Raw genomic sequence first — 27,389 nt, forward strand, 5'->3', positions numbered from 1 at the left:
TCACAACGGTGCGGTAAAGCGACTGCAGTACCGCTCCCGCTGCTCCGATTCTCCGGCCCATCTCACGCTCCATTGTTCCCTCACTCGAGAACAAGACCCCGAGATACTTGAACTCCTTCACTTGGGGTAAGGACTCATTCCCTACTTGGAGTGGACAGTCCATCGGTTTCCTGCTGAGAACCATGGCCTCAGATTTGGAGGTGCTGATCCTCATCCCAGCCGCTTCACACTCGGTGTGCACCACTCTATGGGGGAAAATAGTGGAGATTTTTGGGTGTTTTTATACATTCATTTTAGATTTAAATTCTACATTGGGTACTTTTTCTAACGCCTTTTCTAAATGTGTTGATTGTATTGACTTACATTTAATTCAATAGCTTTTCCAATGCACAACTTTTATTTGTAGCAGAGTAATTTTACAGTGTGGTTTCAGTACTTTAACTTAAGCGAAGGATCTGACTATTTCTTCCAAGATAATTGGAATTATTCATGTCACGTAGGTTTCTAGCTGTGTCTCAAAGATGCAGTAATTACGGTAAAGTAAATATAAATATGGGGCTTGACTTTGTAGTAGATGTAGATTGTGAAAGTGAGTTATCTAACGTCTCAAAGTAACATCTTCACACTTCATATGTGGCAACAACAAATGCAAATCTCTCACATACTACCGTTTGCCACTGCTGCAAACACACCACTTTTTCTTTCTTTGCACACACACTCATCTTCACACTTGCACACACACACAGAAAACACACACACAAACACCAGCTGTGTACAGTGGATCAGGTTGTGGTTCATTGTCAGTTTGAGTCTCTGCTCCAGATTCTTCTTGGCACAAATACAAAGGAAAGAGCACAACTAGTTAGATATGACCCTCCGGTGCGTTAACGAACACACACACACACACGGACACACAAACACACACACACACACGGACACACAAACACACACACACACACCCACAGACACACACAGACACACACACACACCCACAAACACACACACACACACATGGACACACGCACACACACACACACCCACAAACACACACACACAAACACACACACACCCACAAACACACACACACCCTCACACACTGTATACGTTACATTGTTGTGATTACATTATAGTTGTATTTTTATAAAGAAATATCATATTTGGATAATGTATTTTATGTAATGTTACATTACTTAATGTAATATGATTAATTTTATTATTTTGAAGTCAAGTCTCTCTCTAACAAGACTGATAACACCAAAAACCAAGCATAGACTTGGGTCATAAACTAATTACCAGTAGCAACAATGTAGTTTTGTTTTATTTGTCTATATTTTACTCTTATTTACTCTGGTAAAAATGATTCTACAATCTGTGCTATTGTGTATGTATCGTCATTAATATTTCTCGTTTATACTATGTTTAGTTTGCAAGGTCTGTATTGACTGCACCTTAATAAAATAAAACAAAATCCTTCTCTCTTCTGTAGGTAGCACTGATAAATACATTATTTATTTTAAGATAATGTACTTGAAGTATTCTTGTTGGTTTGAATTTGTCTCCTCTTCAGAATCAGAATTAGAATATTCTAATTTTAAGTCACTTTGGATAAAAGAGTCAGCCAAATGAAATGATATGTTATTTAAAAGAGAGGTAAGATTGATGCTACGCTAAGATTACAATTGTCTATTCAGTTGCTGCGGATGTAATATTTCAGTTAATTGAAATTCATTGTCATGTGTAACTGAGTAACTTCAGCAGCCCCTGCTGGTACAACGTTGTAAATATATTATACACATATGATCATTTGTATTACACACGAAGTGTTTTAATGTTTTAGGGAGGCGTGTGGTGTAGTGGGTTGTCCGTAGGTGTTGGGGTCAGGGGGTCACAGGTTCAAACCCCACTGTAGTCAGCATGTCGTTGTGTCCCTGAAAACACTTCACCCCAAGTTGCTCCTGTGGGGATTGTCCTGAGTATGTTAGTCGCTTTGGATAAAAGCGTCTAACAAGTATCATGTAATGTCCGGGTGTCCATTTCAGTTATTCTGAAGCACACTTTCAGCAACCATTTCATAGGAAATTATTCTTCCTATGGACTTAGTTTGTCCATAAATATCCTTTTTCTCAAAACACTACTTATTTTTACATTCACCAAGATCAAATTAAGATCAAAGCTGATTTCAAGACAGTGGTATATATAAAGGGGTTAGGATATGTCCCCATAATGTCATCATAGTACTCCCTGCATTGTGTTGGAGAAGCTTGTGACCTAAGATTTTCAACGACATAATTACTCTGTAGGTATGTTAGTTTGACAATAAAGAACCTTGAACCTTGAACCTTGCTTCATTGTATAATTTAAATACTTCATCAATGGTGCACAACTGCATGTTTCTGATATTAAGCTGTGGTGTTAAGTAAGTACATTTACTCAAGTACTGTACTTAAGTACAATTTGTAGATACTTGTACTTTACTTGAGGATTGCTATGCTACTTTGTTCTTCTACTACACTACAGTTCAGAGGTAAATGGTGTACTTTTCCTCCACTACATGTATTTAATACCTTTAGTTACTTCACAGATGTGGATGAATAATGTGAAATATAATCAAGTGTTAAATCAGACTTTAGTTCCACCTGGAGTAAATTCACAAGCTACCCTGCAGTATACAAAGTCATTCAAACTAGCTGCACCTTTACCAGCTTTGAGAACACTTTCATGATCAATCATTATAAAACATATCATATATATTATTTGGAAATGGACCAATCTGCACAATGACTACTTTCACTGTCGCTACTTTCACTATATTTTGATGAGAATACTTTTCTACTTTGACTTGAGGAACATTTTGAATGCAGGACTTTTACTGTAACAGAGTATTCCTACACTCTGGTACTTCTACTTTTACTCAAGTACAAGATCTGAGTACTTCTACTTTTACTCAAGTACAAGATCTGAGTACTTCTACTTTTACTCAAGTACAAGATCTGAGAGTACTTCTACTTTTACTCAAGTACAAGATTTTAGTACTTCTACTTTTACTCAAGTACAAGATCTGAGTACTTCTCCTTTTACTCAAGAACAAGACCTGAGTACTTCTACTTTTACTCAAGTACAAGATTTTAGTACTTCTCCTTTTACTCAAGTACAAGATCTGAGTACTTTTACTTTTACTGAAGTACAAGATCTGAGTACTTCTACTTTTACTCAAGTACAAGATCTGAGTACTTCTACTTTTACTCAAGTAGAAGACCTGAGTACTTCTACTTTTACTCAAGTACAAGACCTGAGTACTTATACTTTTACTCAAGTACAAGACCTGAGTACTTATACTTTTACTCAAGTACAAGACCTGAGTACTTCTACTTTTACTCAAGTACGAGACCTGAGTACTTCTACTTTAACTCAAGTACAAGATTTTAGTACTTCTCCCACCTCTGATATCAAGTACTTCGTTGTGGCTGTGAATTGTTGTGATCAGATATTTCTACAATGTGTTCCTCAGAGTCTGAAGGAGTTAAAGTTTAAAGCCCCCCCTCCCCCTTCTTGAAGAGCTGAATTAGATTCTTTACCCCCACATCCCTCGCCGCCATGGTAACGTTTGAAAAGCTGTGTTTGAGGAGGAGTTTGTTGTACGTTTCTGGAGTTTTTCACGAGAGAACCAGACAGCGCCGGTATGAGAGCTTCTGAGAGCTGATCAGAGGAGAGAGGGAGGGAGAAAGGACAAGTCGTTTACGCAGGTAGGTGAAATTACATGAATAACATAAAGTGTTTAGTTTTTATTTGTATTTTTACCAGGTAGCAGACTTTAGAAGTGTTGCCTACAAGGGACAGAAGTTTTAGGCTTCTTTTTTTATTAGAAGATTTTATATATATTATGTTATCACATTATTAGTTTCATTATATTATTATTTCTTATTATTATTTTATTATTATTATTATTATTATTACTATTATTATGTGTACAATTATTATTATAAGCCAGACCAGTACTTTATTTAATTATTTCTTTATTTTATTTGCACACACAAACACAAAATAATGAAATATAGTTACATTTATTTATTCATTTATAGAGATTTATGAGAGATACAGTTCAAAGATACCAGATACTCAGTAAAATCCGGAGTGTTAATTTAACACTCTTTAACTGTTAATTTAACACTTAAAGAGTGAATTTGAACACTGCCAGTGAACATATGGTCCTTATCTCAGAGCGTTAAATTCATTTGTACATCAATAATTGGTTATCAGTGTGTTTTGTGTTAGACCTTTCCTTTTGATGCGGCCTATCCTGAGATCCTTTAACCGTGTCTTATCATTGCACTTTTAGCTGCAGCCAGTATTTTATCGCTTTTATGAATTGTTTGTTTTGTTTTTAATTATGATGTGTTAAATTCCTATGTGGAGCACTTTGAATTGCCTCTGTGTCTTAAAATGAGCTATAATATGCTTCTTAGATAACTTTTTATTGGATTTGTTTTATTATTTTCTCCTCATAGCATTGTGAAGCACCTTGAGATTGTTTTTAAAGGGGACCTATTATGCAAAATCCTCTTCTTCATGTCTCTTCTACATCAACATGTGTCCCCTCTTCTTCATGTCTCTTCTACATCAACATGTGTCCCCTCTTCTTCATGTCTCTTCTACATCAACATGTGTCCCCTCTTCTTCATGTCTCTTCTACATCAACATTTGTCCCCTCTTCTTCATGTCTCCTCTACATCAACTGTTGATGTAGAAGAGACATGAAGAAGAGGGGACACATGTTGATGATCAACATGTGTCCCCTCTTCTTCATGTCTCTTCTACATCAACATGTGTCCCCTCTGTGGAAAGAGACTCTGAAAGTTTCAGGAACAAAGATTCTCTCTCTTTTTGTCCTGATCCATTTCTATAAAAACCTGTCTGAAAATGAGCTGATGAGATTTTGGCCACTTTGTGATGTCATAACGATGTTTTGGCTTGTGTAACCATTAGCCAATCACCAACCAAGGTAAGGGGGGGGGGGGGGGGGGTTACCTTGGTTGGTGATTGGCTAATATACAATATACAAGCTGTTTATTAACAGCTTGTATATTGGGTACAGTACAGTACAGCTCAAAACATACAATTGTTAAGGGGATGCAGACCAGAGAAAGACTTTCGTCTTGTTTACACAGGGTCCCCCATTTCCAATTCATCATATCATTTAAGACATATTTGACATACAGATGGCTTATTTACAATTTACATACAGGTGGTTTTTTACATACAGATTGCTTATTTACCATTTTCATTTTAGATTTCGTTCTAATACATCCTAACCGGACATTTAAGACATACCAAGTCTACAGATATACAGTTAGTAACAGAGTCTAAAATGCGAGTATATACATAGATGGGGGGGGGGAAGCTGTCCATTGAACGACAGGTTGAGATTTGTACCATTACCGGGGCCAGTTTTGCAATGCTCTCCCCCGAAGGTGCTCTTTAAGAGAGGTTTTGAAGGTAAGTATAGTTTTACTTTCCTTTACAGTTGTGGGAAGAGCGTTCCACCTTGATGTGGCATAATTGCGAAACGTGTATTCCCCCTTTTTTGTGCCAAATCTGGGTTTCACATGATTTGTGGAGCTCCCTCTGGTGTTATGATCATGGTATTCCTTGACCTTTGGGAAGAATGTTGACATGTACATGGGTACCATAGAGGTGTAGTGGATCTTGTAGACCAGGCCCATTGCAAGTAGCTGTACTCTGTCGTCTACTCTAAGCCATCCTAGGTTGTCAAAGTGGGCAGAGGTGAGGTGGGTTCTAGATGAAAACAGGGACTTTGGAAACAGGGCTGAAACAGAGGGGATTATGGGATGCTGCAATGATCTGTTTGGTGTTTCAGCCAATCAGAGACAGCTTCTGGATATATCTGAGACCTGTGATATATTGATGAAAAACAGTATAATAGGGAACCTTTAAAATGTGCTATATAAATATAATGTATTATATTATTATTATACAAATAAACTAACCTTGAACCTTGAACATCAGTTTATGTTCATAACCAAGACCTTTACGGCCCGTCCACACAGCGGCGTGCGTTGACGCTTGCCGGCGGGCGTGTCTGAAACTCGACCAACAACCAATCACATGAATCACCCGCCCCGGACACACAAGCAGCGGTTTGATTGGCTAGAGCTTGTACTGGCATATGATTCGATTGGCTGACGCTTCTGCTGAGGCTTCAAATGTTGAACATTGCTCAACTTTTACAGCGAGCCACGCCAGCAAAGCTCTGCGTCGCTTCCCACAATGCAGTTCGGCGAAAAGTGACGTCACCCCATTCAAAGTGAATGGTGAAGCTTTCAACGCACGCCGCTGTGTGGACGGGCCGTTATTCACAATTTTCCCGATTATTTCCCCCCCAGAGGGTCGCCATGTTTTCCCTGTCGGAGCTAGCTCCTCTGAACCAGCACCAGAGCCGGTGTAAACTCCTGAAGCCGTGGTGGGAGGTGTTCATGGACTACCTGGTGGTCCTGATGCTGATGACGTCTGTCCTGGCCTGCACGGAGCAGCTGTCCCGGGACCGAGTGGTTTGCATCCCCTTGGATCCACTGGTCCCTCCAACCACCAGTAATCACAGTCCCTCTTCTAACAGGGAAGCATTGACTCCATCTTCAAAGACCCCAAACCATGTTCCTCGCAACATCAGCCCAAATACTCACACTACAGCGAGGGGTCGACGCACACATCTGGTCTACCAGCAGTACGTCTACATCAGCCAGGTACTGTCATACTAATGTGTGTTCCCCTTGTTATTGAAAATGTTGCAACAGAACAGATTAAAAAGTGTATTCCCTTAAACAGCTACAATAAATATTTTCAATCAAAACCGAACGAAGTAACAGATTCCCTTAATTTTGAGTGTTGTCATGGCGCATTTCCACTGCAGGGCCTCGCTCTGCTTAGTACGGTATAGTTAGGCCTTGGTAGGCCAGGCTCACTTTATGCTGCGTTTCCATTACAGTTTAGTAGCTGGGGTAGTAACTATAGTAACGCAGTGTAGGCGGAGCCGTGACGTCATCTTCAATGAGAACCACAAAACCATAACATCAGCCGTTAGCTGTTAGCCCTCAGAGCTCACAGCTCCTCATATCTGTTCAGAAACTAGACAAAAGTTAAACAAGTACAAACCACAGACTGCCTGTGTCATGGCGAATACAGTCGTGTTTATTTATGTCTGTAGGCCGTTGTTGTGAACTTGTGAGTGTGGACGGTCGGAGCATATACTGCGTTAGCTTAGAAAACACGCATTTTAAAAGGTTTTTGCCTGCCGTCTGTCTGCAGACTTGTCAAAGCATTAATTCATGGTTTTTACTAACCGGTATCAGTATGTTGTTACTGCGGCATCATTTTGAAACGTGTATTACAATTAAATCACGGTCAAATATGTTCATTTTGTTGTAGCGATTCTCTGATTCTGGTTGTTGGCCCGGAAAGAACCTCGATTTTGGAGAGCCAGAAAACTGTGAAAAAGTACCCGCTAGCCGGAACTATGCCTAGTGGAAACGCATCCAAAAGCGGGCACTGCACGGCACGCTTAAACCGCGCTCCGCTCTGTAGTGGAAATGCGCCATTAGAGACTTCAGGTTATTGGTTTTCTGGTCCGCGACTCTAATGTTTTCATCTCAAATTTCTCGTTAGACTGGAGTAAGGCTTCAGAAGGCAGCAAAAAAGTTCTGAGGATTAATAAATGCTATATTTTGGCTCTATACAGAAGACAGATAAAGTTGTCCGCTTGCTAGTGGAACATTTAGCTGCTAAATTGCCAGATTGCCTAAGGGGTTGGAGGAGACCAAAAGCAGAAATAAAAGAGTGAATATTGGACTTGAATAAATCAAGTTGTCTGAAAAATCACTTTTAACTGGTCAAATACGGGTTAGGGTTAGGTCAATGTCCCTTCATATCAAACCATGATGCTTTGTGTACCCCTTTATCTTAAGATTTGCAAATAAAGGACTGCCTGTAGAGGTTGTTGTATTTAATGAGTTGTTGTACATAAAGTGAGCCTGGCCTACCAAGAGCTTAACTATACCGTACTAAGCTGTGCGAGGCCCTGCAGTGGAAATGCGCCATTACAACACTCAAAACTAAGGGAATCTGTTACTTCGTTCGTTTTTGACTGAAAATATTTATTTAATATTTAATAAAGGAGGAAAGTCAGATGGCAGGTGGTAGTATAAAAACTAAAATGTTACCTATTTTGTCTATCTATGTAATCTTATGTAAGGTTAAACCTGTCAAATAAACTGTTGGCGGATACAGTTCATTTGTATTCAAATGTAGTTTTATTCACTCCTCAACAACATCGTGACATCCTTACACGTGTGCACATAACTCTGACAACCAACCTTGTTTCCCATGAGCCCTAGGCTTTCTGTAGTAGCTCTCTGATTGGTTACACCAAATGTTTGTCTATTGCTATTAGCCAATACCTTGACAAAAGCTAATTATGTTTTTTTTGGTTTGCTCGTTTGAACTTTATTTGACTGCCCTGCACCTTAAAACGTGATGCTAAAGATGTACCAAGAGCATTGCATTGGACCCTGGTTTGACTCTGTCCTGTTGGCCTTTCTGTTGTCCCCCCCTTCTGCCCATTTCAAATCTGTCTGTATCTATGCATTATGGCCAAAATGTTAAGAAAACATTATTTTTAAGTGACGTTAAGGTACCTAATTAAACATTTGGATGTGTTTTACTCTGTATTGTCTAAATGTGGAGCTAGCTAGCTTTACACATTTCGTTTTCACATATTGTTTCTGCCTCTGACAACTTCATAATTGCAGGTTTAACTGTCTATCCCTCTTCAGGTGTGCTACCACGAGGCGTTGCCGCTGTGTTCCCGCTTCTTCCCGTACATGGCCATGCTGCAGTCACTGGTTCTGGTGGCCAGCGGCTCCTTCTGGCTCCACTTCCCTCACACCTCCGCCCGCATAGAGCACTTCCTCGCCATTTTGTCCAAATGCTGCGAGTCCCCATGGACATCTCAGGCTTTGTCTCACGCCGCTCGACAGGAAAGCATCCAAGAGAAGGAAGTAGTGGAGGAAAGACAACCGCCTCAACCTCCTCTATCTTCAAACTCATCTTCAGCTCCGGTAGTCCGAACCAGAGGATCGAGCATAGACTCAGGAACAGATAGCCCCCTTTTAAAGAGGTTAGATAGTGCGTCTTTTACCCCTCCTTCTCCATGTCCTTCCGCACACTCCTGTCACTCCAACATCTCGTCCTTATCCCTCGGGTCCCAGGTGAACTTTCCTTCTTCCAAGCCCTCTCTCATGGTGGACAGTCCCAGGCAGGTGATCAGTCTGGATAAAAGTGACGGGGAACAAACCAGAGCGCTGTTCGAAAGGGTCAGGAAGTTTCGGTCCCACTCGGAAAGCGCAGATGTCATCTATAAGGTGAGAGATCCTCTAGTCTAATGGATACATGTATAGTAGATCTTCTGTAAGCTCAACTGTTGAAACCTGCTCTCCAAAAAAGTAAAAGTTTTAATAGCGTTACAAGATTACATTGTGTTTATAGAGTAGTACAGGAATAAGTCCTCAACCTGGACATTTGTTAGCATGTTAGCACTTCTCGGCTCCCTTGTTTTAAAGTCAATGTTTTTTTTAATGAGTTTTCGGTCTGTAGTTTACTACATTCTCACATAAAATCAGTGCTGGAATTGGGCCGGTACTCACCGGTACGCAGTACCGGCACTTCTGGTTCTGACCCATGGAGTACCGGCACTTCTTGCTCAGTACCGGCATGCTGGCGGTACTCCGGTACTCATGCACCGTGCCAGTACTCAACACTCTCCCGCCGTTCTTATTATACATCCATATATATATACAGCCGCCTGGTACTCAGTAGATGCGTCATGAGGTGCCGAACGGACATTCTCATCGCTCTAACCGCTGGAGTTTCACAGCGGCTGTCAGCTGTTTACTCCTGTCATTCAAACAGAACGTGCTGGAGAGGGGGCGGGGCTTATCTTCTCCATGTAAATACTGTGGTGGAAACGACTATGTCAAAATTAACCTATTTGACCGTGATTTAATAGTAATACACGTTTCAAAATAATAATAATAATAATAATAATGCCGAAGTAACAACATACTGAAAACTGTTAGTAAAACCATGTTTTAATGCTTTACAATTTACATACCTAGATGCACGTGTGTTGTGTTTATGCAGTGCAACTCCCACCCAGTGGGTGGCTATGTAGAGTGATAGAACAGAGCAGGCACGCCCCCGAGAGAAGGAAAGCAAGTCACGTCACAAATTAGCATTTCTAAAATGTTAGCGTGGATTAATAAAAGTGCAAAAGACAGCGGTTGTCGCCGGAAGAAACTTCAAATACAGAGAATGCTGTGCCTGTGTTGGAAATTGTGTCTGATGGGGAGCTTTCTTTGGTTGATCCTCCTGCTCCAAGTTCTAGTGCATTAGCATTAGCACTAGCTCCGCCGCCTCCTCCAGAGCCTCTAAAGTTAGCTGCTGCTGGCGCAACTGCCACCACCAACACCGGGCAAAGCGATGCACCTGACTGCTGGACAACGGACCAGGTGCAATATTTTTGCAAGACCAATGCATGGCTCCTTCTTAAAGATAAGAAGCTAGGATGTCGGATATGCAGAGATGTCAAATCTTTGGGAATACACACTGGACAAGGACTGAAACTGTCAACTGAATGGGGTGAGTGTGCAGTGTCTCATTTCGGTGTTGACAAGGGCAAACAACAAGCTAGCCTGAGAAAAAAAATCAAAGAACATAAAGAATCACAAGCCCATGTAAAAGCTGCTGACATCCTTACATCTGCTTCACGTGAAACTATTCAACATCAAGTGCAGTCTATGCATAAATCTGAATTAGACACCACTATCAGAGTTTTTCGAACGGCATATACAATTGGCAAACATAGCCGGCCATTCACAGACATGCCAATTGATTTGAATGTACAGAAACTGAATGGGCTGAACGTGGGCAGGGTTTTTGCACTCCAATAAAACCTGTGGCGAAATCATCGACCACATAGCTCATGAGCTGAAGAAAAAAATGGCAAAAGACATTACAGAAAACCAAAGAAAACTCTGTGTTTTGGTCGATGAATCTACCACTATTAGTGGTAAAAACGGTGCTTGTTGTGTGTCTACGCTCAGCATTAGCTGATGCTGAGCCCGAAACGTTTTTTTGGGAGCTGATCGAGTTGGATGGAACAACGGCTGATGACATCACAAAGGCGTTAATGGAGTGTCTTGGAAGAGATTTTAACGAGGACTTTTTAGGTCAGTGTTTCGTTTCTTTTGCATGTGATGGGGCTTCAGTCATGCTAGGGAAGAGAACAGGCGTTGCTACCCAGTTGTGTAGTAAATTCCCAAGCCTGTTTGTGTGGCACTGCTCCAATCATCGTCAAGAGCTGGCAGTTGGGGATGTGGTCAAGGAGGTCTCAGGGCTCAATCATTTCCAGATCTTTTTTGACAAACTCTATTCCTTGTTCCATGCCTCCCCCAAAAATCAGAGGCAGTTAGCGCAGTGTGCGCAAGCAGTCGGACAGCGTCTCCTGGTGATAGGGCGTGTTTTGTCCATCCGCTGGGTGGCTTCAAGTGAAAGGAGCGTCAGAGCAGTCTGGGAAAACTACAGAGTGCTTCATGATCACTTCACAAATGCTGCAAACGACACGAGCAGGGATTCCAGAGACAGAGCAAAGTACAAGGGCCTGGATGATGTGCTCACATCTGCAACGTTTGTCAGCAATCTGGGACTGATGTACGATGCGCTCACAGAGCTCAGCGACCTCTCTCGGCAACTCCAAAAAAGAGAGATGACACTGCCTACAGCAGATAGGCTCTTAACTCGAGAAATACGAGTTTTTGAATCCATGGTCACCATGCTTGGCCCACACATGACTACAGTTCATACAGCTCTAGCTGAGAAGTCCTTCAAGGGTGTTGCCCTGCGTGAGAATGGCAGGCTTGTACAGATTCATGCAGGTCAGTTTTTCCGCAGTATGGTAGAGAATCTGAGACACAGAATGACTTCCACAACCTCCTCTCATGTCAGCACAAGAGAAATCCCATTACATGGCCGGGAGGCCCGGGACAATCAGCTAATCCAGGACATGAAAGTTATCCATCCTGGAAGTTGGCCTGAAGAGGAGTTAGACGTACAGTATGGGGACGTAGAGGTGCTACGTTTGTGCGAAGTGCTGAAAGTGGACAGAAGAGAGACTGTTCAGGGCTTTCGCGAATACAAGGAAACCAGGGCATCCCGTACACCTGCTGCCATGGAGCCTCTACTGAAAGCAGTCCGAACCATCGCTGTCTCCACTAGTGAGTGTGAGCGGGCATTCAGCTGCATGAACGATATCCTTACTGCAAAAAGGAATGCTCTCTCTGTCAGCCGACTGTCCAGCCTGGTTTTCATTAAATGTAATGGACCATCACTAGGACAGTTCAATCCGGAACAGTATGTGAGGTCCTGGCTGGCAAAGGGAAGGAGAAGTGCTGATGAAAGAGCCTGTCCAGCTCCAGCCCCTGATACTGATGTCCCCAAGGCCTTCTGGAGCCTTTTCTAACAATGTGAAGTATATTGCAAAGCAGCTCACCCAGTGAGAAGACTTTTGGCATAATGTGCCGATTTGTACAGATCCTGGAGATAGAAGGACTTCAGACCAACTAGGGAGTTATCTGATCAGCTTGGTGTTCAATGTAACTCTTTACCATGGCTCATTTTAGATTGTGCAAATTTTGCATTTGTTTTTACATGTTCTTTGTTCATGCTCTTTATCATTTTTCTGAGTTGGAAAGTTAGATTGCATCATAGTTTACTTTATACATATTTGTATTCTTCAGTGGTGAAGTATATTGCAAAGCAGCTCAGCCATGTGAGAAGACTTTTGGCACTTTTTCGTTTTCTGAGTTGGAAAGTTAGATTGCATTCAAAATGTACAGAAATACTTAATTTTGTTAAAGCTTTTTATAAAAAATGCTTCTGACCAGAGCTTTGTTTCCTTGTCATTAATGTTGAACACCACCAGAGGGGCTCTCACCTGAAAGGTCTCTGCTTCATGTGTCTTCAGCAGAAGATCTAGACTTTGATTGCTATATTTTCAGTTAATATTGACCTTACTGAGCTTTAGCCATATCCGCTGCCTATCATAAAAAATGTTAAGTACAGTGAACCTTTCTAAAATATACAGTAGTAAAGAGACAAACCCACCAGCATTATAGTAGCCAAATTCTTGTTTGTGGGCTGTATATATAAAATTGACTTGAAAAAGTTGCTGATTTTAGAGTACTGGCACCTTTTTCATTCCAATTCAAGCACTGCATAAAATACAGCTTTAACATGTATTTCTAAGGGTGGGTGCTAACAAGTGTCTAAATTAGACTACATAACGTCATCCCGCCAAACATTAGCCGCCTTTAGCTTAGTGGTGGTGACGTCATTATTAGATTTTTGCTTCTGGAGATTGCCATTATGCTTCAACTTTTATCAAAGCTATGTTACCAGGGACGTGCACAGGTACGGGCTAATTTGCCATTTTTGTCTGACCTGCCCCTCTGGAGAGAGTGAGAGTTTTTTTTTTTTTTCTTTTGTGGCCAAATCAACATGATAAGCCCACAATTAGTATTGTAGCGTCTCGCTGCGGGAAACACACCTTGTCAGCGCTGACATCTGCCCCCAGTCACGTGACTTTGTTTACAATCTTAAGGCCGCTACACACCAACCTGAGACCAAAGGACGCGTACCGAAGGCGTCCCGACTTTTACGTCCGCTACGTCGACTGCGTCGGCTACGCCGCCCGCCTACGAACACACCGCAAAGACTTCAGTCGACGAGTGGCAATAACTGTCCTTACCAGCAGACAGCGGTAGTGTGTATTCGTCATTCAAAAGAGGCAACAGCGATTTCTTTGGCCGATTCCGCGGGAGGTGTGAAAATGTGCCGTAAAGCAACGACGGTGCGGGACACACCAACCTGAGTAGGGTGCCGCGAATGCCCGACTGCCTCTGACGGCCTCTGACTCCCAAAATCGGGTAGGTGTGTCAGGGCCTTAACAGCTGGAAGCAAAGGAAAGCCCTCCGGCCTCCTATGGCTATGGTGATCATACCATGTGCCTTCCTGGCGTTAGAGTATAGGGGACAAACCAGGGGACTTTACTTCCTCTTGACACCGTCGGTTATTTTAAAAAAAAAAACACCTAAATATACTTGTTCTAATTGTGCTTCTGTCTTTCTGTGTCTTTTACTCTGCTCCGTAAACTCCCTCAACGGGGCCGCTCGCTCTCTTTTCTTGCTCTCACGGGAGAACACTTCACTCTCCCGCTTCATTGTAGGAATTCTGCCATGTCTCTACCACTTTAGTTTGACCATCTCTGTTATTAAGTTATGGAATACTAAATAAATAAGTAATTAGATACCTTACCGTTACTGCGCTGATAAAGAATGATAAGAATAATGCCTAATCCGCAAAACAAAAAATGTGCCTGAATAACGAATTTAGCGCCCTTTTTCCAGTTTAGAGCAATAGCCCCTCCAAATGTCTGTGCACGTCCCTGTATGTTACTCTATGAGGACTAACCTGCTAAACAAAGTTTCATAAATGTGTGTTTGCAGAGCTTATTTTCCACAATATTCCAATAACCATTAAAAAACCCCATTCACTTTTAGTCGGGAGAGCCCTTGCGATTAATCAAAATACGTCATCACTGCACAACTCTAGCGCGACAAGCTTTTAGATGATAGTATTATGAAACTATAAAATATGACACAAATAACGACACATTTTAATTTTATTGTAGCATTATTTTGTAATCTGCCATATGTCTAATGTTGGGAATATTCGGTTGTGTTTGTGTAATGTGATAAATGTAAAAAATCAATAAATACATGTTTAAAAAAATATATATATATGACACAAATCCATGTTTGATCAGGTTTGGTTGAATATCAATGTATTAATCAAACCCCCTTTTTCATGCTTTCAGGTATACTTGGCTCAGACGGTATTCAAACTGCTGATGGTGATGGTGATCTTCAGTTACACCATCCCTCTGCTCAGCTCCCTCTCCTTCACACACACCTGTCGCCCAGAGGAAGAGGCCTTGGTGGGATACACCACCTTCGAGTGTATCCATGTTCTCTCCTCTCTTCTACGCAAACTACTGCTGGCTTACCTGACCCTGCTGGGGCTTTACGGCCTGCTGAACCTCTACACCCTCAGCTGGATTTTACACAGGTTAGTGCCGAACTTTAAAGGCTGTACTGATCAATACTCCAACATTGAATCACGGGGTTGCTTGTAGCAAACAACCCACAAAAAAGAGTTGGAAGGATAGGAAAATAAGAGCTCAGGACAAACCCTAACCCTATAAACCTGTGACCTAAGAATTTCATTGTCATAACTACACTGTAGCTATATGTACATATGACAATAAAAGCCTTGAACCTAGAACTTTAAAGGCTGCATTCATCAATACTCCAACATTGAAACACAATAAAATGGCTACATGTTAGATGGAGCTTATAAGGAACCACCCACAAAGAACAGTTGGAACAATTGGAAAATGAGCTTAGCCTTAGGACAAACCCTAATACTAATTCCCATAAAAATGCAACATCAAGTCGGAACAGAAACTCGGAAACCTACCAACGTCTTTATTGCTCATGTTGTTTCCAAATGTTTACTTAAATGAACCAACGTCAAAAAGAAAGACTTCCCAAAATGGGAGATGGGACCATATAAGGAGCACGGGAATGCACAATTGGCCTTGAAAGTGGAGGAGACCAAAACAGAGATATAAAAGCCAGAAAATATTGAACTTATATTTCTGGAGGGGCCAGTGAAAATAATCACTAATGATACTTGTTGTCTTCTGTATGTTTCAACACACTACAGATTGAATGTTATGCTTTTAAAACATATTTGCAGCAACTGAAACATGTAAAACTACAAAAAGACAGAGGAGTCTAACTGGCTTATAAATATACAACTTTTCACTTTGGTTGAACAACATAAACAGGTAAACATTTTCATTATTTTTGTAGACTCTAAGTCACATATGTCAAACTCAACGCCCGGGGGCCAAATCAGGCCCGTGGTGGATTTAATTTCGGCCCGCAGGATAATTTGTAATTACTATTAGATCTGGCCCGCCGGTATATTGCACGCACACCTTCACTCCATCCTGAGGGTCTCCTCAGCTCAGAGCCTGAGCCCAAACATTGATGACCTTGCACCCAAGATGAGATGCCAAGTATCTGCTTGAACTAGCATCACAGAGCAGCACACTGAGTTTAATGGATGTTTCCTTCTGCACTTTTTCTCTCACGACAACAGGGCATGTTTGGTTTTCTCTTGAGGGAAATAGTTTTGTTGAAGCTGTTGTTGGCCTGTGGGAAAATGTAATCATAAGAAATGACTGCAGATAGAGCCATAAGAAATGAATGCAACTGATTATTTAATGTTTAATGTTTTTATAGGCAATAATTTAAGCTTTGTTAGTTCCAGGTTTAATATGTGCAATACGTTCATTTCAATAAGTTCTGCAATAAACATTGAACCAGTCCGGCCCTCGACTAGTACCCATTTTTTTAATTTTGGCCCACTGTGTATTTGAGTTTGACACGCCTGCTCTAAGTAGACTACAAAGGTTGTAATTGTTCAAAAACCTTCCAACAAAACACTTCCCATGAGGTTTTGCATACCAGCGGTCTGATTAAAGGATTAGAGTATTACACTGTATTTTGAACTAGCGTTTAAAGGTCCCCTATTATACTGTTCTTCATCAATATATTACAGGTCTCAGATATATCCAGAGCCTGTCTCTGATTGGCTGAAACACCAAACAGATCATTGCAGCATTACCCATAATCCCCTCTGTTTCAGCCCTGTTTCCAAAGTGCTGATTCTCTGTCTGTTACTTTCGATGAAAATAAGGAGCCCCTCCCCACGCCCCTCTGAGAGAGATTTGGTTACAAAGAACTCAATGGTGCTCTAGGAAGAGATTCAGGTGATAAGGTGTGGGGGGGGGGGGTTACCTTGGTTGCTGATTGGCTAATGGTTACACAAGCCAAAACATCGTTATGACATCACAAAGTGGCCAAAATCTCATCAGCTCATTTTCAGACAGGTTTTTATAGAAATGGATCAGGACAAAAAGAGAGAGAATCTTTGTTCCTGAAACTTTCAGAGTCTCTTTCCACAGAGGGGACACATGCTGATGTAGAAGAGACATGGAGAAGAGGGGACACATGTTGATGTAGAAGAGACATGGAGAAGAGGGGACACATGTTGATGTAGAAGAGACATGAAGAAGAGGGGACACATGTTGATGTAGAGGAGACATGAAGAAGAGGGGACACATGTTGATGTAGAAGAGACATGGAGAAGAGGGGACACATGTTGATGTAGAAGACACATGGAGAAGAGGGGACACATGTTGATGTAGAAGAGACATGAAGAAGAGGGGACACATGTTGATGTAGAAGAGACATGGAGAAGAGGGGACACATGTTGATGTAGAAGAGACATGAAGAAGAGGGGACACATGTTGATGTAGAAGAGACATGGAGAAGAGGGGACACATGTTGATGTAGAAGAAGACATGAAGAAGAGGGGACACGTGTTGATGTAGAAGAAGACATGGAGAAGAGGGGACACATGTTGATGTAGAAGATACATGAAGAAGAGGGGACACATGTTGATGTAGAAGAGACATGAAGAAGAGGGGACACATGTTGATGTAGAAGAGACATGAAGAAGAGGGGACACATGTTGATGTAGAAGAGACATGAAGAAGAGGGGACACATGTTGATGTAGAAGAGACATGAAGAAGAGGGGACACATGTTGATGTAGAAGAGACATGAAGAAGTGGATTTTGCATAATAGGTGACCTTTAAAATGTCTGATATATTTCCCCCTCTGTGTTTTGTTCAGCTCTCTACGTCAGTATTCCTTCCACTCACTGAAGGACTTGTGCTCTCTGAGAGATGTTCCTGACCTGAGGAACGACCTGGCCTTCCTCCTGCACATGTTGGACCAGTACGACCCCCTGCTGGCTCAGCGGCTGTCCGTGTTTCTGTCTCCGGTCACTGAGAGCCGGCTGCTGGAGGAAAGCTTGGAGAGGCGTTGGGGGGAAGAGAAGCTGAGATCCATGAGCAGTGTGGATTCAGAAGGAAGCTCCAGACTACAGCTGGTGGCTCTTCCTCGTCTTCCTCCAGCTCTCTTCACCCTCAACCAGCTGCACGTCCTCAAGCTGGAGCTCATCACCGAGGCCAGGTTTACTGCACAGGTAGCCAACATGAAATCACTCAGGTGAGTTCAGGATAATTTAATATCACTTTGGAATCAGAATCTTGCACTAATGTACATTCCCAAAGATATTGAAGTGACTGTTATTTTGTATTGATTGTTGTGTTTTTATCTTAAAGGTCACCTAATATGCAAAATTCATTTTTTCATGTCTTTTATACATAAACATGTGTCCTGAGATTCAGGAACAAAGATTCTCTCTCTTTTTGTCCTGATCCATTTATATAAAAACCTGTCTGAAAATGAGCTGATCAGATTTTGGCCACTTTATGATGTCATAACGATTTTTTGGCTTGTGTAACCATTAGCCAATCACCAACCAAGGTAACCCCCCCCCCCCCCACACCTTATCACCTGAATCTCCTCCTAGAGCACCATTAGGCGCGTTCACACTGGAGTACTTTCCCCCGTGCTTTTCCCGTTTAGTTCCGTTAGTGCCTGGAATTTTGCGTTCACACCAAAAAGAGAACTTCGTTCCGAGAACTTTTACCCCCATTTTTAGTGCCTGCTAGAGAGGTGGTACTATCCTGGGGAGAAAAAAGTACCAATTTTGATTGGCTGGGCGAATTGCAAACCACGCCCGTAAAACTCTGAAAAGTTTTGTGAAGCCGCCATTGTATTTGCTGGCATTAGCATTATTAGCATTAGCATTAACCGCCCCGCACCAACGGAGAGAGAATAGCTTATGGCAACACAAAAGAAAACATGGGAGCGGTGGAGCGGTGGAGATGAGGAGGTGTCGGCGTTCTGGCGATTTACTCGGAAGGCTTCAGTAGAAGCTGCTGGGAGTCCCAGCAGCTTCTACTGAAGCCAGTCCCCAACTCCGGGGACTTCCGCCCGGGGACTTCGGGTGGCAGTATACGCCGTGAAGTGGTTTGCGGCCTGCCAGTAACCCAAAGCAGAAGAAGAAGAAGAAGTGACGTCAGCGGCTTCATTTGCCTAATCTTCCCTCAGGGAACTTTTTCCGGTGTGACCGCGATCTGTACTTAGTTCCATGGGGGTACTAAGTACGGCAAAGTACTTGGTGTGAACGCAGCTAATGTGTTCTTTGTAACCAAATCTCTCTCAGAGGGGCGTGGGGAGTGGCTCCTTATTTTCATCTAAAGTAACAGACAGAGAATCAGTACTTTGGAAACAGGGCTGAAACAGAGGGGATTATGGGATGCTGCAATGATCTGTTTGGTGTTTCAGCCAATCAGAGACAGGCTCTGTATATATCTGAGACCTGTAGTATATTGATGAAAAACAATATAATAAGGGACCTTTAACTATGTATTCCCCCAACAGGGAGCTCCACCTCTACCACTGCTCAGCTGCGGTGGATCCTGGGGCTCTGGGGGTCCTGCAGGAGCGTCTGGAGGTCCTTCACCTCACCTTCACCCAGGCCTCAGAGATCCCCGGCTGGGTAACTTCCCTCCGAGGCCTGCACGAGCTCCACCTCTCCGGACGCCTGAGCAGTGATAACGGTGTGGGTCGCAGCTGGGCGTTAGGAAGCCTGCGACAACTACATCACCTCCGAGTGCTGGTGATCAGAGGCATGCTGCAGAGGATCCCCGGGGAGCTGTGTGAGGTGTTGGTCTGCCGCTTTAATATAATAATTATACATTTAATTTTTATAGCGCTTTTCCTGGTGGTCAAAGACGCTTTACATAAAATCAGAAACAGAAACAAAACAAAGAAAACAACAAAATGTCTATATTTCTGTTGCTGTAATATATTGGTCTTTAATATACAGTCTAACTTATCAAGAACATTTTATATCCAGATAAGATAAGAAGTACTTTATTGATCCCAATTTGGGAAATGTTTGCGTTGCAGCAGCATAAAAAGATAAGGCATGGTACATAAGAGAAATTAAAAGACTAGAAATAAACTGTAAACATCTCAAATGGAAATAAAATAGCATTAAAAAATATATATATGTGGAAATACAAACATACATTAACACAAAGCAGGATATTATATATACATATTGTGTATTCTTTGTCTTTTTCCGGTGTAGATATGTATATAATACATTTGCTATGTAGCCTATTGTTTTTATTCCATTTTATTATGTTTTCGGAATTTTTTAGGATAAAAAATGGCAGATATTAGTCCCCTAGAACTGTAAAATGGACCCAAAATTCATCAAAATTAGCCACCAGGAGCACAAATATGGTCCCTTTCTGGTTAAAACTGCCATTTTCGATCTTGGAAATGGCAGAAGTTGATTCAAGATCCTCAATAACCTCCAAAACGGTTCCAAAATCGGCCAAGCCATTCTTACTATTGTCTGCATTATGCTTATTAATGCTACTTCAGTCAGACAACTCACGTGTTCTTAATATGTTTATTATAAGCAGCATATAGTTGAGTTTGGCGTCTAGGCTCGGGCCTCATCACTCCACAGATTTACAAAGAACATTGAGTGATGATTAGATAACTATCCCCTGAGCCTACAGGTGGAAGCTGGGGTGGTGGTGGGGGGGGGGGGGGGGGGGCGAGCAGCACGTGAACGCATCAGCAATGTGACAGAGCCGCAGCATAGCGAGGCAGAGGCAGGCAGACCTGGCAGCTTAAATAGAGCGGCATGTTAAGGAGATTGTGTTTGGTCGGTTGTAAGAGAGACGCGTCACGTGTTAATGTATCATTGGTGCTCAAGTTGACTGCCTGAAGTAGCTCGCAGGCTTTGCCCCATTTATGCCAATTGTGCAAATTGCCCAACATATGCAAGTTAGCATCCGGCAGTTTCTCTGTTGGGCCCATACTGTACATTTCTAACATAACACTTTTGAGGTACTCAACATTTCCGTGCTCCCAATAGGACTCTATGAGCTGGCAAACAGACTAATAAAGTATAATCGTATTGTTCTGTCGGAGAGAAACCATTATTTCATTTTATTATCATACATTTAGCCTATTAACCTGTTCAAATGTTATATTTTGCTGCATGTACCTGTAAAGTTCTTGAATTTCTTGTTTTTAACTTGTGATGTGTCATTGTGTAAAGCACTTTGAGCTGTATGTGTTGTATGAAAAGTGCTATATATATATATATATATATATATATATATATATATATATATATATATATATATTAGTGCTGTCAAAGTTAACGCGTTAATTTTGGCGATTAATTTTAAACATTTAATGCATTACATTTTTTTAACGCAATTAATGTGGTTTTGTTTACTTCCGGTGGCGGCTGACTACTTCCGGTGGTGGCTGACCCATAACCTTTGGTCACTTGCGCGGGCAAACATCTATCCTAACTAAAGCAGAGTCTATGGCGGAAAGATGGATAAGGGCGGACTTTTAGGGGGAAAGTTTCATTTTAAAAAGTTGCCCGACGGCTCGTTGGACAAAACCAAGGCAATTTGCACAGTTTGCAAAGCCGAATTTAATTACCACAGAAGTAGCACGTCTTTAGCGTATCACCTCAAAGCAAAACACCCCGCTGAAATTACCTCCACGGGACCTCGCGTGTGGCACTCGTGGGCGAATAACGAAACCTGTAAGTGAAAAGTTAACCAATTCCTTGGTTACTTGGATAGTTAAAAACTGCCGCCCAGTTAGCAAGCACAGTAGAGGATGATGGACTGAGAGAAGTAATTCGTGTTGCATCGGGAGATACCTCTTATAATTTACCCTCGAGAGGAACCATTATGTCAAGAATACACACGTTGTATGAGGATGAGAGGGCACAGCGGACGAACATGCTTGAGCAAGCAAAGCACATCGCGGTCACAGGTGACCACTGGACGTCTGTCAACAACGATAATTATTTGGGCGTCACAGCGCATTTCATTGATCAAGACTGGACTCTGCAGTCGTTTGCACTTACTGTGAGTAAAACCGAGGAGCGACATTATGCCGAGGCATGTGTTAACCATTTTCTGGATGTTGCAAACGAATGGGAAATCAAGGAAAAGTTGACCACACTCGGCACTGACGGCCAGTAGCGTGGCGTGGGGAAAAAATTAGGGGAAGCCAATAATACGTCCTTTCTTTTGGGTCGGGGGTGTGGTGGTCAATGTAATAACGTAACCAGATGAGTGATTACAGCACCCGGTATCATTTTACACACATTTGTATCATACAGATGCAGGACTTACACACGCCTGTTATCTAACAGGTCCGCACGCACTCTCCAGCCGAAACTCTAATAAGCATTCATTCACAAACTAAATCAGGAGACCTTTTACGTCCGATTCGCTCCTTTTTTCCTCGCTGTACACAGCTCCAGTTTGGGCATCGGCCTGTCTTCAGATTGTATTTGTTGTTGCTGCTGTAGCGGAAGTTTAGTACAATTATTTTTGATTAAATACTCCAAATCTCCACCCTCCATAATTGCACTTGCTTCAGTTGCTTGCTACTTTCTAACGGTGGTGAGAGTGGTGCAGTGACGCTATCTATCTTCTATCGATTAGATTTATGATTCGAAAATGATAAAAGTAGGGTAGACATGTGGATATTATCCGACTGAACAAAACGTGCATTTATCTAACAGGTTCGTCTCCCACTGACCTTATTTCGAGCTATTTTCCAAAATCCTATGGAGAAATCCCATTGCTTTTTTGTCGAGGGAAACCGAGCGCAGCATACTTCCGGGTTTTAGGATGCGTCACTGCAACACTAAGTTGATGCGATTTGATTGGATTGAGAGGGAAGCCAGCCGCCTCTGGCTTCCCTTGGCATGGCCCTGACTAATCACAGGTTGGCAGGGGCATGACGTGAGCCTTGTCTGATTGGTCAATCTCTCCATTTTTTTTCACCAAGGGAAGCCAATTTCGGCTGGCCTCCTCTCGCAACAGAGAGTGCAATCTACTGTTTTATACCATAACACCTAGAGGGGCGCTGTTTCACTCTTTGTAAAATACTCAATGAGAATGGGGGAGAGACGGGCCGGCAGCAACACACAACAAAGAATTTCCGAAACTAAACGAAGTGTTTTTATTTATTTATTAAAATTATAACTACAATCCGAAAAAACGGGAAGCCTGGCTTCCAGGAGAAAACGTCACTGCTGACAGCGCCCGTAACATGGTAGCTGCCGCGAGGCTACTTCCATTTAAACACCTGCCTTGCATGGCCCACAGTCTGCAAAGAACGGTCACAGTCTCACTTAAAGACAGTGGATTTGAAAGTGTTCTGGCCAAATGTCGCAAGATTGTCGGGCACTTTAAACATAGTCCATCTAACGCTCAGGAATTAAACGAAGAGCAAGTTGCACACGGACTTAAGCAAGAATCACTTGCTCAGGACGTTGCAACAAGATGGAATTCTGCGCTGGAAATGGTAAAGAGGATGCAGAGAAACAAATCTCCACTGACCACTACCCTGGCGCAGCAAAAGAGCAAGGTTACCATGGTGACTGACCCGGAGCTTGCCAAACTGCAAAAGCTGGAGGAACTACTTGAACCTTGCAGGTAAGTTATTTATTTCTTGTTTCTCCTCCCTCTCTTTCTCCCTATCTCCTGTGTACAGTATATGTGTACCGTTTTCTCTCTCTCCCTCCCTCTCTCTCCATCTCGTGTGTGTATGTTGTTTTCTCTCTCTCCCTCTCTCTTTCGTGTGTGTGTGTGTGTGTGTGTGTGTGGTGTGTGTGTGTGTGTGTGTGTGTGTGTGTGTGTGTGTGTGTGTGTGTGTGTGTGTGTGTGTGTGTGTGTGTGTGTGTGTGTGTGTGTGTGTGTGTGTGTGTGTGTGTGTGTGTGTGTGTGTGTGTGTGTGTTTGTGTGTGTGTGTGTGTGTGTGTGTGATGTGTGTGTGTGTGTGTGTGTGTGTGTGTGTGTGTGTGTGGTGTGTGTGTGTGTGTGTGTGTGTGTGTGTGTGTGTGTGTGTGTCTCTCGCTCTCACACCTGTGTGTGTGCGTGCTGGTTGCACTGGTTCTCTGTGTTGTTAATAAAGATTTACTGAAATGTTTAACACCTTGTGCTTTCCATTGCAGATATGTGACTGAACTGCTGGGGGGAGAGCAGTATGTCTCCTGTTCAGTGGTCTTGCCAGCCTTACGCCACTTGTTCAGAGTTATGGAGCCTTCAGACGATGATCCAGTTTATGTTCTGAGGTTCAAGAAGGCCTTTACCACAGACCTAGCTCAACGGAAGGATAGCACCAACCTCAAATGGCGGAAGATCACTACTGCCCTTGACCCTAGGTTTAAAGACCTTAAGTGCCTTACAAAAGATGAAAGGAGTGAGGTGTGGGCTTCAGTACGCGACCTGATGATGAGAGAGACACGTGCACAACAACCACCTGCTGAGACAACAGAGGAGCCGTCACCAAAGAAGAGGAGGAGGATGTCCATCTTGCTGTGTTCTTCTGATTCAGATACAGATGACGAGGAGGAGTCCATAGAGCATTGTCTGGATCGCTACAAACCAGAGCCAAAAATGGACATAGAGGGGTGTCCACTACAATGGTGGTCAAAGAGAGAGGGAGCACATGCCAGGCTGGCACCCATTGCACGCAAGTACCTGTCAACCCCTGCAACCACAGTGCCTTGTGAGAGGTTGTTCTCACTCTCAGGCCACATCGTACAAAAGAAGCAAGCTTCTTTGTCCCCTCATAACGTAAACAAACTGGTCTGCCTCAGTAACTGGCTGAATGTAAAGAAGGACTAAGTAAATTATGTCTATGGAGTGAAAAATGTTCAATGTTCTGAATTATGTTTTGTATTTGCACTGAGCATATGTGCACCTTAAGCCATTAAAATGGTCTTTGAATTTAAATATACTTTCTCTGTGTTTATTCTACATTAATTTGATGATTTTATATAACTAAATATTCATTATAAGCTTCAGTCTTAAGTAGAAAAATGCAATTAATTTATTGATAGATTAATTGCGATTAATTACAGAAATTTGTGCGATTAATTAGTTAATTTTTTTAATCTATTGACAGCCCTAATATATATATATATATAAATATATATATATTTTTATAAAGCTTTATTATTGTTGTATGGTAGGTGGCGGGCAGCTTGGTGCGGCTGGAGGTCTTCAACGAGGGCACCAGGCTGCTGGTCCTCACAGGACTGAAGCGGATGGTGGACCTGACGGAGCTGCTGCTGCAGGACTGCCGGCTGGAGAGATTACCGTCTGCTCTACTCTCCCTCACCAACCTGCGGACCCTGGACCTGCAGCACAACAACCTGCGGACCCTGGAGGAGCTGCTCAGTCTGGCTGCTCTGCGCCGCCTCTCCTGCCTCAGACTCGCCTACAACCGAGTCCTCGCATTACCTGCTAGTGTTGCTGTTCTGCGAGGTCTGGAGCTCCTGGATTTGTCCAACAACCAGCTGCAGAGTCTTCCTCCAGCCCTCTTCACTCTGCACCGCCTTAGAAAGCTGTTCCTGGCTGGTAACCTGCTGGAGGTGCTTCCTGCTGAGGTGAAAGCGCTGCAGCTGCTCACAGAGCTGGATCTCAGTGGGAACAGACTGGAGAAACTCCCCTCTCAGCTGTTCAGTAGCTGTTTGGAGCTGCACATCCTTAATGTGGCGCACAACTCTCTCAGTGCACTACCCAGAGGTGTTGCAGCTCTGAGTCGGTTGTGCAGGTTGGATCTGCGCAGTAACAGTCTGGAGGATCTGCCCGCTGAGCTGGGATCCTGCCCCGGGTTGCATGGAGGGGGTCTGCTGGTGGAGGACTGGCTGTTTCTCTCTTTGCCCCCCAGAGTTAGGGACTTCCTGAGCAGATCTTGCCCCCCCTCTGGTGCATATTCAGAGGGTAATTCACGCCCAGAGTCCGACAGTTTCCCGTACTTCTCTCCTACTCAGTGGAGTTTCTCTTCTGCTCTGGAATCACAGATATAAGCCTCTAATACCAGTTGTGAAATGCAATTTACTCAAGTATCAATGTTGAGGTACACTGAGTATTTACTGTAATTTGTTGCTACTTTCTACTTCTACTTCAATACATTTTGGAAGCTAATATTGTACCGATTACTCCACTACACTTATCTGACAGCTTTGATAACTCTACAGATTCAGCTTGTTAGCTAATACAAAATATATATCAACTAATAACATGCTAAAAAAAAAAAAGGAACCAATGAAAAGGTGCAGTCGTAGTCTCTAATTATGGCCACTTGAGAACAAAAACATGATTATTTCTTGATAATCCCAGTTGATCAGCTTGTTTCTTACTGTGCCTGTTGTATCACTTTATTAAAATAACTCACTGAGTGTTAAATGCTAGTAACTGTAATCCAACCGGATGCTGGTGTGTCTATATATAGCTGGTTGTACTTATCTCCAACACCAAAATTAATTAAAAGGACTCTTTATGAACCTATGCATTACCAATACTGACTTTTCTGCTGTTATTAGCACTTATCAGCCTTATAATTAGTATTTCTAACAATAATACTGATATTACCACTGGGTGTTTGCCACACTGAGGTCACTTCATGTTTATGCAATAATATTTGTGTTGAACCTTTTGAAATAACATAAGCAATACAGAAAAAAGTGAATGAATAAATGTTATTTTGTACCTATTCCTATTGTTGTTGTTTTTATTTATACTGTTACTTTCATATTTTGTTATCCTTGTGTGAACTATTATCTGTCCTGCTATATATTTAAAATAAATATTATTGCTATTGGAAGACTAACTATGTCACATGTGTCAAACTCAAGGCCCGGGGGCCAAATCAGGCCCTTGGTGGATTTAATTTCGTCCCGCAGGATAATTTCTAATTCCTATTAGATCTGGCCCGCCGGTATATTGCACGCACACCTTCACTCCATCCTGAGGGTTTCCTCCTCTCAGAGCCTGAGCCCAAACATTGATGAACTTGTACCCAAGATGAGATGCCAAGTATCTGAACTAGCTTCACAGAGCAGCACACTGAGTTTACATGGATGTTTCCTTCTGCACTTTTTCTCTCACGACAACAGGGCATGTTTGGTTTTCTCTTTGAGGGAAATAGTTTTGTTGAAGCTGTTGTTGGCCTGTGGGAAAATGTAATCATAAGAAATGACTCCGGAAAAGCTGCAGATAGAGCCATAAGAAATGAATGCAACTGAGTATTTAATGTTTAATGTTTTTATAGGCAATCATTTAAGCTTTGTTAGTT

General features: G+C 42.4%; 2 protein-coding genes across 4 annotated transcripts; both read left to right on the forward strand.

The window, feature by feature from the left end:
* Positions 1 to 3,651: 3,651 nt before the first annotated feature.
* si:ch211-106h11.1 (volume-regulated anion channel subunit LRRC8D) lies at positions 3,652 to 26,808 on the forward strand. Of its 2 annotated transcripts, XM_034203933.1 has the most exons (7): positions 3,652 to 3,743; positions 6,402 to 6,758; positions 8,844 to 9,431; positions 15,002 to 15,252; positions 17,955 to 18,332; positions 19,617 to 19,899; positions 25,282 to 26,121. In XM_034203933.1, exons 2-7 carry the CDS (start codon positions 6,411 to 6,413, stop codon positions 26,119 to 26,121), a joined length of 2,688 nt encoding a protein of 895 aa, XP_034059824.1. In that variant the 5' UTR covers positions 3,652 to 3,743; positions 6,402 to 6,410. The 2 variants fall into 2 exon arrangements, with proteins under 2 accessions (XP_034059824.1, XP_034059825.1); XM_034203934.1 differs by lacking the exon at positions 3,652 to 3,743 and having other exon boundaries at positions 6,411 to 6,758; positions 25,282 to 26,808.
* On the forward strand, positions 23,183 to 25,288 carry LOC117538326 (zinc finger BED domain-containing protein 1-like). Of its 2 annotated transcripts, XM_034203936.1 has the most exons (3): positions 23,183 to 23,740; positions 24,259 to 24,934; positions 25,260 to 25,288. In XM_034203936.1, exons 1-2 carry the CDS (start codon positions 23,355 to 23,357, stop codon positions 24,932 to 24,934), a joined length of 1,062 nt encoding a protein of 353 aa, XP_034059827.1. In that variant the 5' UTR covers positions 23,183 to 23,354; the 3' UTR covers positions 25,260 to 25,288. The 2 variants fall into 2 exon arrangements, with proteins under 2 accessions (XP_034059827.1, XP_034059826.1); XM_034203935.1 differs by lacking the exon at positions 25,260 to 25,288 and having other exon boundaries at positions 24,259 to 25,042.
* Positions 26,809 to 27,389: the final 581 nt, after the last annotated feature.

This window comes from Gymnodraco acuticeps, unplaced genomic scaffold, assembly GCF_902827175.1.
Source record: "Gymnodraco acuticeps unplaced genomic scaffold, fGymAcu1.1, whole genome shotgun sequence".
In the NCBI taxonomy this organism is placed as follows: domain Eukaryota; kingdom Metazoa; phylum Chordata; class Actinopteri; order Perciformes; family Bathydraconidae; genus Gymnodraco; species Gymnodraco acuticeps.

Coding starts and splice junctions, on each gene's coding strand:
- si:ch211-106h11.1 (XM_034203933.1), top strand. CDS start 6,411: ATGTTTTCCCTGTCGGAGCTAGCTCCTCTGAACCAGCACCAGAGCCGG. Junction 18,333..19,616: donor GCCAACATGAAATCACTCAG/GTGAGTTCAGGA, acceptor TTCCCCCAACAG/GGAGCTCCACCTCTACCACT. Junction 19,900..25,281: donor TCCCCGGGGAGCTGTGTGAG/GTGTTGGTCTGC, acceptor GTTGTATGGTAG/GTGGCGGGCAGCTTGGTGCG.
- LOC117538326 (XM_034203936.1), top strand. CDS start 23,355: ATGGTAGCTGCCGCGAGGCTACTTCCATTTAAACACCTGCCTTGCATG. Junction 23,741..24,258: donor GAACTACTTGAACCTTGCAG/GTAAGTTATTTA, acceptor TTTCCATTGCAG/ATATGTGACTGAACTGCTGG.